Raw genomic sequence first — 18833 nt, 5'->3', positions numbered from 1 at the left:
TTACTCTTAATTATCTAGCTCGATCGATTGTTAGCACCATCATCAAGGCAAGTTCGTCTCTAAGTAGAATTTGCCCAAAACAACACCTTTTTAACTTTTAAAGGTTCAATCTTTTGAGATTCAAAACTCCATTTTTTCAATATACAATTTCAAGTTTTCAAATTTCAAAGATCCCACCATGTTTAGGGTTGTTCATGACTACTTCCTTAAACTAGGATCCTTTCAAGTAAGAGCATATCAAAGATCTAACCTTTTCAACATTAAAAGGCCCGATCTTTGAGATTCAAGTCTATTAAATTTCAATATTTCAAATACAAGTTTAATATTTCAAGTTCAAGTTCAAATATTTCAAGTTCAATATTTCAATATTCAAGCTTTCAAGTTCAAGTTTAATATGCAAAGTCTAGGATACTTGGGTTGAGCAACCTCTCCCAAGTTGAGATTTTTGGCTTTGAATCCGTGTCGGGCGCACTTATTTTTAAGGAGCCGCTTGGCGTTCGAATCTCATGTTCCCAAGTACAAGTTTCAATTATGCACCTTTCAATATTGCAATTTCAATTATGCACCTTTCAATCCCGCAATTTCAATTCCGCAATTTCAATACCGCAATTTCAATATCGCGCTTTCAATTCTGCACTTTCAATTCCGCAATTTCAATTCCGCACTTTCAATTCCGCATCTTTACTTGCCTAGTCCATTTCTAGGCAATGTGGACCTACTCCCTAGTCCTTTTCTAGGGGGTCTTGTATTTACTAATTTCGCACTTTATTTAGTATTGTGATGTTGCTCTATTTGCTTTATTGCTTTCATCACCGCACATGCTAAATACAACAAAATACAAGGTTACATCACGCTTAACAAAGATAATTTCTTGGACAAACCGGCCTTAGGTTCCTTAAATTAATCTTTAAAGAAAAGTGACCACCATACAAGTAGAGATTCTATTTGCTCTAAATTCAAACCCACATAGTCTAATCTAGGGTATATTTTCGAAAATGTTGTGCCAATGTACTTGAATATTTCTAAAGCTCGCCGAATAAGCATTTCGTTCCCGTGCCCGGATCTCACCCATCCGTTTCGAGGATTCAAAGCCTTATCCAAAAAAGAGTCACTTGCGGTCTTTCCAAACGAGACTAAAAACAATGTTTGGTGGCGACTCCTTCGAGTTACAAAAATTCAATGGTTTTCTAAAGAACCGCCCCTCTTGTAGAACGGGAAATACAACAAAAAAAAAACCCTACAATTCTGGCGACTCCGCTGGGGAATTTTCTAATTTCAATTTCAAAAATGCGAGCAGATTTCGATCAGCAAGCCACTGATCTGCTCAAGTACTGGATGCCAGCACTGGCGCCAGGCGCAGCCCCTGCGCCCAACGCCGCTGCCTGCATCCAGGACAGTGGCTCACAGTGGCTTGTTGCCCACTTTTGCTCAACTTTTCATGTTGGGAGTTAGTCTATTTTTGAACTTCGAAGGACGTTCCTAAACCTCGCGAACGAGTGTAAAAAAACGAGCTTTACAAATACAAATTCAAGTACGATTTCAATTTCAATTTCTAGGCATTTCATGCATTTTTCGAAAACCATATTTGTGCAAAATGAATTTCTACCTTTGCGCAAACGGATGTGTTCTACATTCGGGCTAGCCCCGGGGGCAACGAAATGGTGGCTCTCCATACGGTTCCCGACCAAAGTGTGTGACCATTTCCGCGCCTATCGAAACTTGACATTTACTTGACATTCCCGATGTCAAGTATGGAGGCCGTCTGCTGACACACACTTCCCTTAGGCGGATGTGCAAGCTTGTCGCCGGATCCGTCTCTTAGTCGAGTACCTTTTGACACCCTAAGCCGACCACTTGCATCATACAAAACTTAGACCGACCTTAGGTTGAGAACTTTGCATGTCGCATTCATATTCATGATTAGTGTGACAACGTGCTACTTGTGCATTGTGTGGGCGTCTTTGCACGCGTGAATGGTTAACCTCAAGTTCTAACTTGCCAAAACCCATCAGCCTCCAACTAGGAAACCAAACCCCTAGGAGCATCATTCAAACCTCATGCATCTAAATCGCCGATTTTAGGGTCTTTAGGAGTGACACTCCATTTGATTCAAAACCCTTAAACACGCCTTACGCACAACTGCCAAATTCAAAATTCAATCCAACGGCGTCATAATGCCGGGTTTTCGAGTCCAAATTTCAAATGCCAAATTCAAAATTCAATCCAACGACGTCATAATGCCGGATTTTCAAGTCCAAATTCCAAATTCTAAGTTCAAATTTCAATCCAACGGCGTCATAATGCCGGATTTTCGAGTCAAAATTCTAACTTTCAAGTTCAAAATGCAATCCAACGGCGTCATAATGCCGGATTTTCAAATCCAAACCTCAAGTTTCAAAATTCCAATCCAACGACGTCATAATGCAGGATTTTCTAGTCCAAATTTCGAGTTTCAAATTCAAATTCAAAATTTTCTAGTCCAAAACCTCAATTTTCAAGTCCAATCCAACGGCGCCATAATGCCGGATTTTCTAATTCAAGTTTCAAGTTTTAAGTCTCAAGTTTCAAGTCAAGTCCAATCCAACGGCGCCATAATGCCGGATTTTCCAATTCAAGTTTCAAATTTCAAGTTTCAGTTTTCAAGTCCAATCCAACGGCGCCCTAATGCCGGATTTTCTAGTCAAAACTTCCATTTCCAAATTCAAGAATCAATCCAACGGTGTCATAATGCCGGATTTTCAAGTCAAAATTTCCAGACAAAACTCAAATCCAACGGCTTCATTCCGGATTTCCTATTTCAACTATTCAAGACTATGATGACTGTTGCTTTGGAAAGACCAACCGCCCAACTGCGCCAATAAATAGGGCTGTGCACCCAACCACCCGTACTCACTTCTGCAATCTCTCTCTTCTCTTTCCCAGAAAAGCAATCGGCGCTCTTTCTCTCTCCTTTCTTCAGGTAACTGCTTGGCTTCCATCCTCTTCCCTTCTTCTTTCTTTCTTCAATTCTTTCTATGTCGCAACGAATGGGAACGAAATCCACCCGTGCGAAGAACAAAAGGGCGGTGGTGGAGTGCGACCTGGTTGAGGGGCCAATCTTTAGGCCTACCCACATTCTGGACAAAAAGAATGCTCGGCCGGCCACTTGGGGGAAGCAAGATGTGGAGGCGCTCAAGGAGGAGTGTGGTTTCCCTCTGTCGGCGGTAATTCGGTTGCCGCAGCCCGATGAACGGGCCGATTGGGTATCGGACGGTTGGGTGTACTTTTACGAGTACCCCTTCAGAATTGGGTACACTTATCCTTTCTCGCCACTGGTGCGAGGAATTCTGAGGGCACTGGAGGTGCCGCCGGCGCAACTGATGCCGCAGGTCTGGAGCGTAATGCACTTGCTCGACCATTTGGCCGGCAAACTGGATATGGAATTCCGGGTTAAGGACCTTGTTTACACCTATAAGGTCCAGAATTATGGGGCTGGTAGATACTTGCTGCATGTCAAGGATGACAGGGAGGCTCTTCTTGGTGCGGACAAGTCGAACGACCGCGGGTGGATGGGTCGGTTCTTTTTTGTGGAGTTGGCTAGTTTAGGGCCCGACTCCGACTTCTTGACGGGGGAATGAATGGCTAGAGGTATTTTATTTTGTTGGTATTTGTTTTTTGGGCTTGTTGATTTGACTTTATCTCACTTTCTTTTTTTTGCAGGTGCGTCCTTTGACACAGTTGGAGTCGGTGCCGAAGCTGTAGAAAAGACTGCCGTGCTGTTGGGAGTCCCTCTAAAGGATAGAGCTTTTATCGGCATCAAGTTCGATCGTGAGGAGACCTCTCAAGAAGAAGAAATTTCTGAGCCTGCAAACATGTCGACGTCAACAGGTAAACATGGGTTAGGGTTAGTTTACAGCTTTGGGTTCGTTGCCCTTTTCAAAACAAATACAAATTACAACTGTTGTGACGAGACTGAGTCGTCAAAAAATGCTGTCAACAGGAACTGGCCCATCGACACGCTCTAGCAAGGCCCCATCTGCGGATGCATTGCTGAGGAAGAGGCTGGAGTCACTGGGGAGTGTGTCCCGGGCCAAACCCATCACTGTGTTGTCACCTCCGAAGCCGCCAAAGGCTTCAATTGACGCCACGGTGACGGGGGAGACCAGCTCGCTCATGCCTGCTGAGAAAAAGCTGCCGCCTCCAACTCGGAAGAGGAAGCTCGCTGTGGAGTTCCCTGACAACTACGGGTCGGCAGATGCGCCACGGGTTCAGCTTTGGCCTGAGGTTGACCGTCTATGGATGCCGTCAAGCCGGGAGTGTCAGGAATCCATGTCCCCAGTTGCTGCAACTGTTGAGAGCGTCTCAGATGCATGGAGGGTATGTTTTTGCTCCTTTTTTTTATTCTTCGTCTCCTTACTTTCCTGCATGCCATCTTCATCTCGTCATTTTAGTGACTTTGAGTAATTTTCTTTCCCTGTTCAAATAGGCCTTGCAATCTGCTTTAGCCACACTTCATCATGTCATAATGTTAGAAGATCAAATAGTAAAACTGAAAAACGACATGAAGAAGGCAAAGCAGGAAGCTGGCCGTCTTGGCGGTGTGGCCAAGGAGGCGACGGCCAGAGCTGAGGCGTTGCAAGTGGCGTAAGAAAAGGGGGTTGCTGAGGTCGCACAGTTGAATGCCGAGAAGGAGACGCTAGTTGTTGAGGTTGACGAGCTGAAGACGTCTCTCTCCAAAGTCAAGGCGAGGATTTACGAGTATGCTGGTTATTACACTTGGAAGATGAAGGCCGAGATGATGGAGGAATTCAAGATGGGCAAACATGTGAACTGGACTCCTGAGGAAGACATTGCTCAGTTCAACACTGCATTCCCCGAGGACTATATCCCCCCTGGTGCCGTTAGCGATGAAGAAGACGTTGAGGAGGGTGCAACTGCAACCAGCCCCAATGCCGAGACGGTAGCGGCACAAGGCGATGGCGAACAAGGGGAGAATGCAGGCCCAGCAGATCTTCAGGAGTAGCTCTGTCCCCCCCCCCCCCTCAAAAATTTAAAATTTTAATGGTGTGTGTTTCAAACAATGGTTTGTTTTAAACAATATTTTGTGTGTTCGGCCTTTGGAAAGGTCGAAAGAATATTTGTGGCAGTGTTTCGCCTTGATGGCGGCATTCTTTTGGATGTTTTTGGGCTTGTCCAAGGGGGCAAGTCATGTAAATATTTTGTGGGTTTTCAATCCTGTGTTGTTTTCTTGTGTTTGGAAAAAATGTGCTTTGGTTTGGTGTTTTGTTTTGCAGGTTGGGCACATACCTCGAGTTCGACTTTGGAGACGTCTCCAGCTTGTCAAAGGAGAACCTGCAAAATGTATATTGTAGGAAATGTAGATCTATATTCCATTGTGTATGTAACGTATATTGTAGTGTACCAGGCGTTTTTGTAATGGCCTAAATTGTGTTTGGTAGTTTGTAAAATTTGTAATATGTGATGTATACAATCATGTTTGAATAAAATTTAACAATGTTTCCTTTCACTTCGTTTTTTGAACATTTGTGCTCAGTTTCGAACTTTGTTTTCCTGTATGCTGTGTTGTATACTTCGCTTCATCTGTTCTCTCCTTGCCGAATCCGTCATCATGTGGGCATCATACTGTCAACATAGCAGAGTATGAGGATTGGCCGTTGGTGGAGCCAACGACCCTCCGATGCTTAAGTCAGTATAGAGCAACATGAAAATGAGAGGAAATTACGACAAGGAGAAAAAAGAAAGGAAAGGTTAAGGAGAGGTACTGGACGAGGTCTAGTCGAGTGCTTTATGTTTGTTACTCCTTCTAAGTGTATACTTTACGTTGGCGTCATGTTATTGCCTGCAAAATAGAACGATGGCGTGAGGATTGGCCGTTGGTGGAGCCAACGACCCTCCGATGCCTAAGTCAGTAAGGATAATAATATGTAGAGAGAAAAAGAAGTAAAAAGGATAGAGGAGAGGGACTTAAATTCTTGTTACTTGTAAGTGTATACTGTCCCAGATGTTCTCGGTTTCATGATACGTCGTGCCTACTCTGTTTTGGGGACGTCGTCATAATGACGGCAAATGCTAGGGTGCCTGTGTGTTAGGAAAAACTAGAAAGAAAGAAAAAAGGCTTGAGTGTTCAGAAATGGTACAAATTTAGGTGTGTTGCATTCCAACTTCTTGGGATGGATGTTCCATCTTTGTCAACCAACTCGTACGCACCATGACCTGTTCGTCTCATGATCTGGTAAGGACCTTCCCATGTCGGGGCCAGTTTGCCGTGTCGAGGATCCTTTTTGTTTGGGAAGACTTTGCGCAGAACCCAATCTCCCTGCTGAAATACTCGAACCCTCACATTCTTGTTGTAGTTGTTTGCAACTTCTTGTTGGTAGGACGCCATCCTGACCAATGCTGCTTCTCTGAGTTCGTCGACAGTATCGATGTCGTAAGCCAAGACTGAGTCGTTCATTCCTGAAGCCATAAAACTACTTCTTGCTGTGGGGAGCTCGACTTCGGGAGGGATGACTGCTTCACAACCGAAGACTAAGGAGAAAGGAGTGTGATTGGTCGCCATCTTGGGTGTCGTTCTGTCGGCCCAAAGGATCATAGGTAACTCGTCATCCCATCTTCCTTTGGCGTTGTCGAGGCGCTTCTTGAGATTGTTGATGATGATTTTGTTGCTTGACTCGGCTTGGCCATTTGCTTGAGGGTATGTTGGTGTTGAGGTATGCAAGGTGATGTTATATCTACTGCAGAATTCCTTGGTTTTGTTGCTGATAAACCGAGAACCATTATCGCAGACGATCTCGGAAGGGATACCGAACCGACTAAGGATATTTCGCTTGATGAACGAGATGACCTCAGTATCTCGAACTCGCTTAAAAGCTTCTGCTTCGATCCATTTGGAGAAGTAATCAGTCATTGCCAACATGAAGACGCGCTGCCCGGATGCTTGTGGTAAGGGTCCCACTATGTCCATCCCCCACTTCATGAAGGGCCAAGGGGATAGGATGGGGTGGAGTACTTCACAAGGTTGGTGAGAGATAGATGCGAACCGCTGGCAAGAGTCGCATTTCTTAGCGAAGGCGATTGCGTCTTTCTTCATGGTGGGCCAAAAATATCCCATGGTAAGAGTTTTGTGAGCTAAGCTTCTTCCTCCGGCGTGATTTCCACATTCTCCATCATGTATGCTGCGCAGTGTCGACTCGATCTCGTCATGATCTAGGCATCTCAGGTACGGTCCTGCAACTGATTTTCTGAACAATACTCCATGAATTAGGATGAATCTGGAGGCTTTCATGCGGAAGGATTTTTCGTGGGTGACTCCAGGTGGGGTGGTGTTGTGTTTGAGCCAGTGCATATAGGGGTCCCGCCATGAAGGCGTTTGAGTAGGTTAGGACTGTTCGGTGATGGGTAGGTTATCTTTGGTGATGGCTGGATACATTAAGTGGACTACGGGGATGGAAGTGAGTTTAGGTTTGATGTTTGAGCCGAGATTGGCTAAGGCGTCAGCCTGGGTGTTTAAATCTCTTGGTATTTGTTGTAAGGTGCATGAGTCGAACTTGTTCACGAGCATTTTTGCTATTTCCAAGTAGGGCTGCATCTGGAGCGAACTTCCGTCGTTTGTGTTTGACGGGCTTGTGACGGGGGTCAACACTGAGTTTGTGAGTAATGACGTATGGGCTGATGCCTGGCATATCTTCATGGGACCACGCGAAGCAATCTGCATTGGCTTTGAGAAACGTGACAAGTTCCGGCCTGATGTCGTCGGGTACGTCACATCCAATAAAAACAACATGTTCCGGCTTTATGGGATCTAAGACGACCTCGTCGAGTTGCTCGGACTTGGGCTCATTGTAGCTTGCTGGTTCGGAACTGGACTGTAATTGCTATAATGAGGATTTATTGGTGGCTGAGGGTTTTAGGGCTGCCTTGTAACACTCTTTGGACTCTTGCTGATCTCCCTTGATTTCCTGAACCCCCCATCGAGTTGGGAACTTGATGGTTTGGTGATACGTCGAAGGGATGGCCTTCATGTCGTGGATCCATGGCCTGCCCAAGATAATGTTGTAAGATGAAGGGCAATCAATAACACAAAATTTTACCTGTTGGTTGATTCCTTGAGCGTAAACAGGTAGGGTAACTTCTCCGAAGGTGGTCTTTGCTTCACCACTGAACCCTATTAGCACGGTGGACTTTTTGACGACATCTGTATCCGGGTTGAGCCCCATCTCTTTGAGGGCGTCGAGCATCATCACGTTAGTCGAGCTACCGTTGTCGACTAGGACTCGTTTGATCATGCAGTTCCCAACAGGAATGGATATTACCAAGCCGTCATGATATTTATCCGAGTCCCCTGCATCAGATTCATCAAAAGATATAGGGGTTAGATATTTTGCGGCTACGGCTCGGACCGGTCTATCTATCTCATTTTCTCGGGCGTGTCTCTTCGCTGCAGAATAAGTTAAACCATAAATGTCAGAACCTCCAGCAATAAAATTCACAGTTTTAGTATGAGGGGGAGGTGGAGGAGGTCGAGATGGAGAGTTAGAGTTGTCTTTGTTGACAACACCACGAGCTTTGTCTGACATGACGTCCTTGAGGTAACCATTTTTCAATAGACAGGCTACTTCTCTTCTCAACGCAACGCAGTCGTTGGTGGTGTGACCGATGTCGGCATGGAAATCGCACCATTTTGAGGGATCCTTCTTCGACTCGGGTTTGCTGGACTTCGGTGGCCACTGCACTACTTTCCCCATCTTCGAGAGGTGGTTCATCAGACCTACAGTGTCAACACAGAAAGAATATTCGTTAATTTTTGGAGGCAGACCCGGGCTGTTCTTCTAGTCGGAGTCGTCGTCATCTTCCACCACTGCTACATGTTGAGGTCGGGAATAAGGAGGAAGACGATCATTGCTTCTCTTGGAATAGTGCAATCGTCTTTCCGTCTTTGAGTAGTCATTACCCGCTTTCCGGGAATAGAGAGCTTCTTCCAACCTTACTTGGGCCATTGCTTTGGCTTGAGCATCTTCGAACGTTTTGCAGGGGTATTTGATCAGATCCCTCCAGAGGTCGGTTTCGCCTTACAATCCTTGCCTGAATGCTTCGATAGCTGTCGGGACATCACATTCAGGAACAATCACCTTCTCCCTGATGAACCAGGCTATATAATCCTTCAGGGGTTCATCAGGGCGTTGGATCACTCGGTATAGGTCGCTTGTCTGCTTCTCCAGGCACCTGCTGCTAGCGAACTGCTGATTAAACATGTTGTCGAGATGAGGAAAAGAGGTGATGCATCCATTTGGCAGGCTGGTTAACCACTTCAAGGCGGGTCCAACCAGTGTTGAACCGAACCCCTTGCAAAGGCTGGCTTCTCTCATGTGTTTGGGGACTGGGATGGTCATCATCCGTTGTTTGTAGGTCAAGATATGTTCCCTTGGATCGGTCGTCCCGTCATACATGGGCATGTTGGGTGGAATGAATCGCTTCGGGATGTCGATTGCATCAATGGGGTCTGCATATGGGGAGTCGGCATAACTGTCTAGGCTAGCTTATTTGATTGGTGTTGGCACACCTGGGATTTTTTTTTATCATAGTCATGATTTGTTGGAGTTGGTTATTGGTGTTCTCACAGATGCTGTAGAGCACCGGGACGAGGGGGCTGAATGTTTTGGGAAGGCTGGCTTGGAGATGTTGATAATAGGTGTTTTGTGGATATACACCATGAGGTTGGTGAGAAGTGAACTGCGGTACCACTTGTTGCATGTAAGGGGGCGTTCCTTGAGTAGCGTGGGTACCTGCAACATAGGGGAAAGGAGTTACGAAACCGTGACTAACTGGAACGACTGACCTGTTAAGAGGAGTGTATGGAGAATAGTTTCGAGAAGAGTCAAGGCGCATTAGGGCATTTGGAAACGCTGCTTGTGGCGCCTGGTTGGCTAAAGGAACAGCCATCAACTGGGGGGGTGCTCCTGGCGCCGAAGTGACTAGGCTGACGACAGGTTGGACGACTGGCTGAGAGAAGAGTTGGTCCCATGGCATTTGAGTCACTGGCGCTGATCCTTGTGCCGGAAGTGTAACGGGCAGAGGGCATCGACATGGTTACCATTGGGGGCGGTAACGGACGAGACGCCGGAACAGAGGCGGGAGCCGACACTATGGTGGATGTTGTCATGCCGACCTGAGGTGGGGCGACCCGGGCAGCTGTCGTGGCGACGACTGTCGCCGATGTACCTACAGAAGATGGTCGAGTTGGAGGCGGGGGAAGCCAACTTGTGTTAGAGCGGGGCTGATTTGGTAGCGGATCGAACTCGCGGATCTGTTCGAGAACAGGACCCCCAGGCTCGCCAAAGGGTATATGGAGGGGATGGTCTGGAGCGGCGTCTAGATCCAAGCGGCGGTTTAGCCCGGAGGTGTCTCGTCGGTACTAGAACCTGGATCCGGTGGCGATGGAGGCGGCGGACCTGACTTGAGAGTGCAATGCTTCATTTTCCTTTTGGAGGATGTTGATGCGCTGCTCCATGGCTTCAAAGCGACGAGTAATATCGTCGGATGAGCTAGTATTTCCGGCCATGGTGATTGGAATGGTATTATCAAGCTGTATTTGATTGTCAGCCCCACGGTGGGCGCCAAATTGTTTTGGGCAAATTCGACTTAGAGACGAGCTTGCCTTGATGATGGTGCTAACAATCGATGGAGCTAGATAATTGAAAATGGTGAGAGCAAGTTGTAATAGCATGGAATGACAGTATGTTTATTGCTTAGAAATCGTGTATGTAAAATAGACAAGATTAAGCCATTTTATAGGCATTTACAATGAAAGTGTAACGTTTGTGCTTAATTGCACATAATTAGACAATAAATGTGTAATGAAGGCCGGCTTCATCAAGGGTTTGCAACGGCTGTTTTGATCCCAACAGTTGAGAGTGAGTTCGAACGGTGCCACCATGTGCCTTGCTGGCAGCCACGTATGCAATGCTTGCCACGTTTGCCTACGTCACCAAGAGGGTATTTTCCCCCCTAACAAAACCACAAACTCAAGTTGTCGATACCAATCTCAAAATCTCAAGTTCAAATGTCCAAATTCATACCGGCATAATGCCAACTTTCCAACTCGATCTTTCAAAATTTCAAACTTCAAGTGTCAAGTTCCAAATTCATGCCGTCGTAATGCCGACTTTTCTATTCTATATTTCAAACCTCAAGTTCGAAATTCTCAATTCAATCTCAAGTCCTATACTTCAAAATTCCAAGTCCACGGCGGCACAAGGCCGGACTTTCAAGTTTCCAAATTCAATCCCTTAACTCCATGGCGGCATAATGCCGGAGTTTTCAAAATACAAAGCCTCATGTTCTACATGCGAAAATGCATCCTTCCCATTTCAAAGTTCAAACTTCGAGTCAAATTCCAATTTTTCAAATTCATCTTCAAGCTACAAAAAAATCTTGCTTTCCATTGCTCTCCAATACAAAATTCAAAACATTTCCAATGGGTTGAAAATCCCCTAAAATAATACAAACCTCAAAATTCGAAACCTTTCCAATGGGTTGAAAATCCCCTAAAATAATACAAACCTCAAAATTCGAAACCTTTCCAATGGGTTGAAAATCCCCTAAAATAATACAAACCTCAAAATTCGAAACCTTTCCCATGGGTTGAAAATCCCTTGAAATAATACAAGTTCCAATTTTCCAATGGGTTGAAAATCCCCTAAAATAATACAAATTCAATACCCTCCAATTTTCTAATGGGTTGAAAGTCCCATGAAATAATACAAGTTCAAATTCCATATTCTATCTCTGAGTTGAAATTCCCCTAAAATACTTCGAAATCCAATCGGGTTGAAATCCCCCTAAAATATTGACGGGTTGAAATTCCCTTGAAATAATACAAAATCAATCCCCTTTCAGTCGGGTTGAAATTCCCTTCAAATATTCCCTTCCAATCGGGTTGAAATCCCCCTAAAATATTGACGGGTTGAAATTCCCTTCAAATATTCCAATTCCAACGGGTTGAAACTCCCCTAAAATATTGACGGGTTGAAATTCCCTTGAAATAGTACAAAATTCAATCTCTTAGTACAATTCCAATTTCCAAATTCTCGAGCGGGTTGAAATTACCTTAAAATAGTCCAAATTCCAATAGGTCGAAATATTCCTTTCTCGATATTTCAAGCTCTAGTACAAAGAATCAACTTCCACAAAAGAATGAAGGCTCCTCTCAAACATTTCCAACGGGTTGCAAATCCCGGATACAAGTACAAACATCCAGAATCCCGAATCTTCGGAGTGGCACTTAGAGTCAAGTCTAGGTATCATTTATTGCATGCATATCATATCATGTGTCGGGAAGTCCAAGTTCCAAGGTTCGAAATCATGTGCTCGAACTCATTCTCTCAAAAGGCAATTCAAGACTACCTCATTGGCAACGGCTGTAGCTGAACTCTATGACCGTGTTGAGGAATCCGAGGCTCGCATAAAGGCTCTCGAGGACAATCAAGAAACTCTTTTCAATGCATAAGGCTGGAGAAAGTCTCTCAAGATATCTGCTCCAAATGGCAAAATGTTCAAGATTACTGTGGGCGAAGGATCTATGATGAGCGAGTCCGAGTCGGAGGATGAGTCTGGATCTGAGTCTAGCAATGAGTCTAAGTGTCTAGAACTAGAGTCTTGCACCAATCAAGAGCCTCTAAAGGCCGAGCTTCAAGTCAAAACAGTCGATGTAATGATTGCTGATTTCAATGACACTTCAATTTCTACTTACTCTTCGAGTCCTAATTCAAAACACAATCCTAATCCAAACAACTTTGATTCACAAGAAACTGACTTTGAATTTCTAAAAGCTATCGAAAATCACGAAAACATGACGCCCATAATTGAGGAAATAGAAAAACTCAACCTTTCTAACAACAGTGATTCAAAACTAGTTCAGATTGGTTTAACTCTTTCTGAAGCAGAGAAGGACGATCTTATCAAGCTACTTTCAGAGTATGTAGACGTCTTCGCATAGTCCTATCATGATATGCAAGGGGTTGATCCAAGCATCGGTCAGCATACAATTCCCCTTATTCCAGGTTCAAAACCCATCAAGCAAAAACTCCGTCACATGAAACCGGATGTTTCCCTCAAAATTCAAGAAGAGGTCTCTAAGCAGCTAGAGGCTGGGTTTATTCAATAATCCAAGTATTCAGATCTTTCAAAGTGTTGGGTTCCAAGCAAGTGCCCCAGTTCATACAAGAAAACATCATATGCAGATACGGCGTTCCTCACGAGTTCATCAGTGATCAGGGAACCCATTTTCAAGGAGAGTGTGAAGAGCTATTCACCGAGTACAAGATCCAACATCATCGCTCTTTACCTTATCGCCCACAAACCAATGGGGCAGTTGATGCAGCCAACAAGAATGTAAAAACCATCATCATGAAAATGACTACCAATTACAAGGACTAGCCCCAAAAGCTGCATTTCGCATTGTGGGGATATCGAACTTCAATTCGCACTTCAACTGGTACAACTCCGTTCTCATTGGTCTATGGAATGGAAGCAGTACAACCTATCGAGCTGGAGATACCTTCTCTAAGGATTGTCCTCGAAATCAAAATCACAGAAGCCGCATGGGTACAAGCAAGATATGACGAGCTAGTCATGCTCGATGAGCGACGGCTTCAAGGCGCTCACCATGTACAAGTCTATCAGCGCCGAGTGGCCAGACATTTCAACAAAAGGGTCAGAACCCCAAACATCAAGGAAGGCGAGCTTGTCCTGAAAGCTCTTTTGCAAAAGCACCATGGACCCAAGGGGAAAATTCAAACCCAACTGGGCAGGCCCATACATTGTCAAGAAGATCCTCTCCGGGGGAGCAGTCGAACTAACAGACATCGATGGAACAGAATTCAGATCTCTGACCAACCTCGATCAACTCAAGAAGTTCTATGTCTAAGTTCCATGTTCAAATTCAAGAATCCAATTCAAAGTCCTGTAAGGTAGTCAGAACTACGTCCGGCCTGATTCCCTAACGGGACACGTAGGCAACCTCATCACGAGGCTCGACCACTTTAATACAAAAAAAAATTCAAAATTTCCTCAATTAAGGGCATCCTAGAAAATCAAATCAAATTTCAAAATTCAATTAGTTGTTGTCTTTATTCCAAATGTGCCAATTCAAAGCAAAGCATGTTCAAGCGGAATTTAACACAATAACTCTTTATTTGGCTCTAAAGGCCTTCAACGCTAATTCAAATACAAAGTCAGGATTAAGTTAAGCAAAGTTCAAAAGCCTTTTCACTTCCTAAACACATTTTCTAAATACATCTTTCCAAACACATTCCAAACACAATTCGTTCCAATGCAATTTCAAACACATTTAGCCTACAAAGATCTAGGGTCGGGCGACTATGCTCTCGAGTCTTGGCACCTTGAGTACTATCCCCTGGCTCCTCCTGCAATCAATCATCAATCTTCCCCTTGCCTAAGCGGCGGGAGAAGGAACTTGCTAGCCTTCCAAGACGGGAGGACGAGAACCTCATTTGGACTCCGAACGGTCAAGCACTGGATGGGCCACACTCCCGTCCCCTTCCTCATAGTCAGTTGATGCAGGACGTCTAGCTCTAGAACCTCGGACTCTAGCTGGTCCGGAGAGAGAAATGTCCCTCTGGCTTAGACCTCTCATCCATACAATATACCCCGCAGACAGAGTAACTGGCTCAGGTGGGAAATGGATACTCAAGAATGGTTTGGCGACCCAATACCGCCTCCAAACTTCAAGTCGATTTGCATTCAGCACAACAGGTTTCGGGTTCTCTTCGTTGCAGTTCGGGATCTCCTGTTTCAAGCCATACTGTCTCATCACTCGAGCAGGCGAGTAGAAGACCAGCATTGTGAGGCTTGGCACCCTCAAAGAAGTAGAACCAGGGGCATGCCTCATAGCAGCAATTCCCCACCAAAGAACTACCCACCTTATGCAAGATTCAATTCTAGAGAGTGCGCATCGCCACTCATCCAATGAAAGCCGACCACGCAGCATGGGCCGCACAGCAAACCCCTTTCTATTGTAGCTCTCCATGTTCTCCGGTGGTGCCACCAGCATGAGCCTCTCCATAAGCCAAACCTTGGGGAATATACAAGAAAGTGCATTTCAAAATTCAGCGTTCAAAATTCAAATACAAGTACAAATTCAAAATACAAGAAGGCTCCAGATCCTTACTTGGAGTAATACCGGACTTCCCGACGGCAGAGAAGAGGGGTCCGACTTCAGCATATCAAGGCCCATCAATGTTTCGCCAATCACGAGCGGCATTGGGTCCCGACCATTAGCAAACTGCTCTACAATCTCTATTAGGGAGGCATCACCGTTGCCAAACCCCTGCTTCGAAAAGAGGGAGCAAGCAAATATACAAAAACTCAAGGCTCTCAGGCGGAAAACTTTGGGAAGATCAAGCCCAGCAAAGTAGGTGACAAAGAGGGACAAATCCACCCCTCTGCCATATACAACAGCACTCAAAAGTGGGGGCTTCAAGCCCAAATACCTTTCAAAACTGAAAAAAAAAGTGTTCTTCAACACTGGCCATGCGTGGCTCCAGCATAATGGGCCACCCCAATATGGCACTAAATTCCTCAGGGAGGGGACATACCTCATTATTTCCAAAGCGAAAGACATGATGATTTGGGTCCCAAGCCTCCAGAGCAGCAAGAATGAAGTGCAAATTCAATTTTACAAACCGGAGAGAGACGAGCACCCCAAGATGCATGCCATCAAGCTCCCTTTTCTCCAATTTGCCTAGCGAACCAAGCCACGAGTTCAAGGCATTCAAAGGACACAGCCATATTCTCTTTTCTTTTCGTGAGGAAGCAGTATGCAAGGGATATCAGGGAAGGATTGATGCAAGAAGTGATCCAACAACCTCCCTATTTATACAAAAGTCGGCTTGCACGACAGCCCACAGGCGGCAGGCGCCAAGCCTGCGGCAGGCGCAGGGGCCTACATCAAAGGACGAGACCACCGTCCTCTCTTATGACTCCGCGTACACACTCTTTAGTGTTTCGGACAGCAAAAGTACAACCTCCATTATTCAAGATTCTAAAGCCGCAAGCCGCGTAATTTCAAGCAGTCCGGATCAACGCTTTGGGCAGATTTCGGGTCAATTTTTTTCAGAAATTCAAGCATGCTAGTCCTAGATCGGCGTCCTAAGTCGAGTCTGCATATGCATAAGCAAAAGTTGAATATACTTTGACTTGCGCTTTTCCTAACCAAAAAACCTCAGTCAAAGTGGAGGCTTATAGTGGGTATATACACCCAAAAAATGGGCAAATTTTTTCAAATTTTTTTCAAAATTATCATGCATGCATATAGCTACAAATTTTCAAGGCACACACAACGCATACAATTCCAAGCATTCAAACATACAAAAGACAATCATCAAAAATTTCAAGCCAATTCAAGTTCAAAACCATACAACCATACAAAAATTCAAGTTTCAATCCATACAAATACAATACAACCCAGCCTATACAAAATCAACCCAGGCAAGCTGGAACTCGCTACCATGCAGGGTCAGTCTGAGTCATCATCAACAGTGACATCAACCACAGGCGCCTTGTCCTTGTTCCGCCTCCTAAGGCTCTCCAGCTCTTGATCCAACTCCGTCCCAGGGGTACTAGGATCCTGCTCCGAGATACGAAGTGTGCTAGGGGAGGGATGAACTCCCTGCTGAGGAGAGGAATACTGATAAGGCGACGGCATCACCATATACTGGTACGACGCAAACATCTGAGCCTGGCGCATCCTCTCCATCTCCGCATAGTAAGCCCATGAGTCTGCACCCCAAGGCTGAGGACCACTCCCTCCTAAGTAGTAACCAGAGGAAGAAACAAAGGGTCGTGAGCTGCCTGCACCTCCAAACGAATGCCTGGTAGGGTCGACATGTACAAAAGGGGAAGCTCCCCGCTCAACATCAGAATGCCTCTGATGAGCACCGGCACCGGACCCCTGTCCCAGCTCTAAGCTCGGCCCCTCCTGCCTCAAGGACGTCTCCACCTGGGGCTCCCTGTCAACAGAACCTCTACGGTCTCGACGGCGCTCCTATACAAAATACAAGTTCAAGAATCAACATCCAAGTTCGAACTTCCAGAATACAAATTTCAAGATCAAGTAAGGCACCTCTCTGCTCCGGCCAGAAAGCTTCCGGGTCAGCTTGGCACACTGCCTCTTCCAGGAATCAATCAAGAGCATCCAGCGACGCACTCTCGCCCGAGGCGCCTGCATAAAAAGTTCAAAATCAATTTCCCAATACAAGATTACAAACAGTTTCAAGGAAATGCAACAGTACTTACAGCGGCATAATGCTCAGGTAAAACATCATATGATTTCCGGTGCGGAGGAGAAGCTACAGGGATGGTCTCCACCACCTCTTCCCCGTCCGAGTTCTCATAGCGGAGGATCCTATCAGCATGGGGAATGTCCTCAGGATCAACCTCCTCCTCCTACATACAATCAATACAATCAATACAAGAATACAAGAATATAAGATACAAGGTTCAAAAGCTCACCGGCAGTACGAAGCGTACTGGTGGAGCCAGCCTCCTCAGGAAGTCGTCATAGCTACCCTTCCTATGTACAAAATCCCTCCAAGAACGGCAGACAGCATCGCCCCTAGCCTCCGCGTAGAGCCGGGCAAGATCTTCATCCGACGCCAGCATGGACTCCGGTTGGTCCTTGGGGACAAGTCTATCCGCCGAATGGTGCTGAAGGGACACTCGCTCCCCTAGATACCACATGTGGCGGTACACTCCTGGAAGCAAAACCCGCCGCCCAGACAGGAAATGTGCACTAGCAGCTGAGGCAGGTACGAGCGCGTTGGCAAAAGGACGTCATACCACCTGCAAAGCAGACAACTCAGGCAACAATACGAATACAAATACAAGAGAGAAAAACAGTACAAAAGATTACCCTATCAGCAGGTAGAACTCTCCAAGCTCTGCGAGAGGTCGCCAGAGGCACCCTAGCGCGCACCGCTCCTATCCAAGAGGCAGCATACGGGTAAGCCGCATCTCTAGTACGCTCCGGCTACAAAGTCGGAAAGTGCTCATATATCCAAATCTTTCAAGAAGCAAGCAAAACATCAGTCAAGTTCAAATACAAACATACAAGTACAACATACAAAGTACAAGGAGTCTCAAATACCTCCAGCACACTCCACAAAGCAGCCATGCTCGGGTCACTCCCCGGCGCAGTCCGGGAGGCCTGCTTCATCTCATACAAGAGGTGGCTATATGCCAAGCCACCCCAGTTGTAGCTCGAAACATCTCTCAAGTCCCGTAGAATGGACAAGAATCTGATGTGCACCCGACTGTTCCTACTCGGGGCCATCACTCTGCTCACCAAAGCTAGGAGGAAGAGCCTAACCCTCTGCTCCGCGGACACACCCACACCGCATATAGCATCCACGATCACCGTCATAGAAGCATGGGTATCGTCATCCGACAAGTTAACAACAGGGTCGAGCGCCACGTCAGCTCCGGATCAAAGGTCACATTCCTCTCAGAAAAAGGAAGGCCCGTAATCATAGCAAACTCAAAGGGGGTAATGGTGATCTCCCCCCATGCCATGTGGAAAGTGTTGGTGGTATCCCACCATCGCTCCAACAAAGCCCACAGCCGGGGTTTGATCCCCGTTCTCCTCGAAGTACCTCCCATGGTACGCCAGAATTCAGCCAGGCCAGTCTGTGACCAAATCCCCATGGCCTCCTCATCAGCACGAAGAGCTTTAAAAGCCCTCTGAACCTCCGTTAAGGACCAGAAAGTACGAAACGGCTTCCCATCAGCCTACAGGTGAACGAGTTAGCTCAAAGCCT

At 45.9% G+C, this 18833-nt stretch overlaps 1 protein-coding gene across 1 annotated transcript in view; it reads left to right on the top strand.

Annotated features, from left to right (window-relative positions):
• The first annotated feature begins 9444 nt into the window (after nucleotides 1-9444).
• Nucleotides 9445-18833, top strand: part of LOC130469696 (uncharacterized) — a 49720-nt gene continuing 40331 nt past the window's right edge. Inside the window, exons 1-2 of the mRNA XM_056839125.1 lie at nucleotides 9445-9497; nucleotides 9582-9713. Coding sequence (XP_056695103.1) covers nucleotides 9445-9497; nucleotides 9582-9713 — 185 coding nt within the window. The remainder of the gene's footprint in view (nucleotides 9498-9581; nucleotides 9714-18833) is intronic.

The sequence above is a fragment of the Spinacia oleracea genome, chromosome 3 (genome assembly GCF_020520425.1).
Source record: "Spinacia oleracea cultivar Varoflay chromosome 3, BTI_SOV_V1, whole genome shotgun sequence".
NCBI classification, from domain to species: Eukaryota; Viridiplantae; Streptophyta; class Magnoliopsida; order Caryophyllales; family Amaranthaceae; genus Spinacia; species Spinacia oleracea.
The sequence above is the reverse complement of the archived record's forward strand: the minus strand, read 5'-3'. Positions and strand labels throughout refer to the sequence as shown.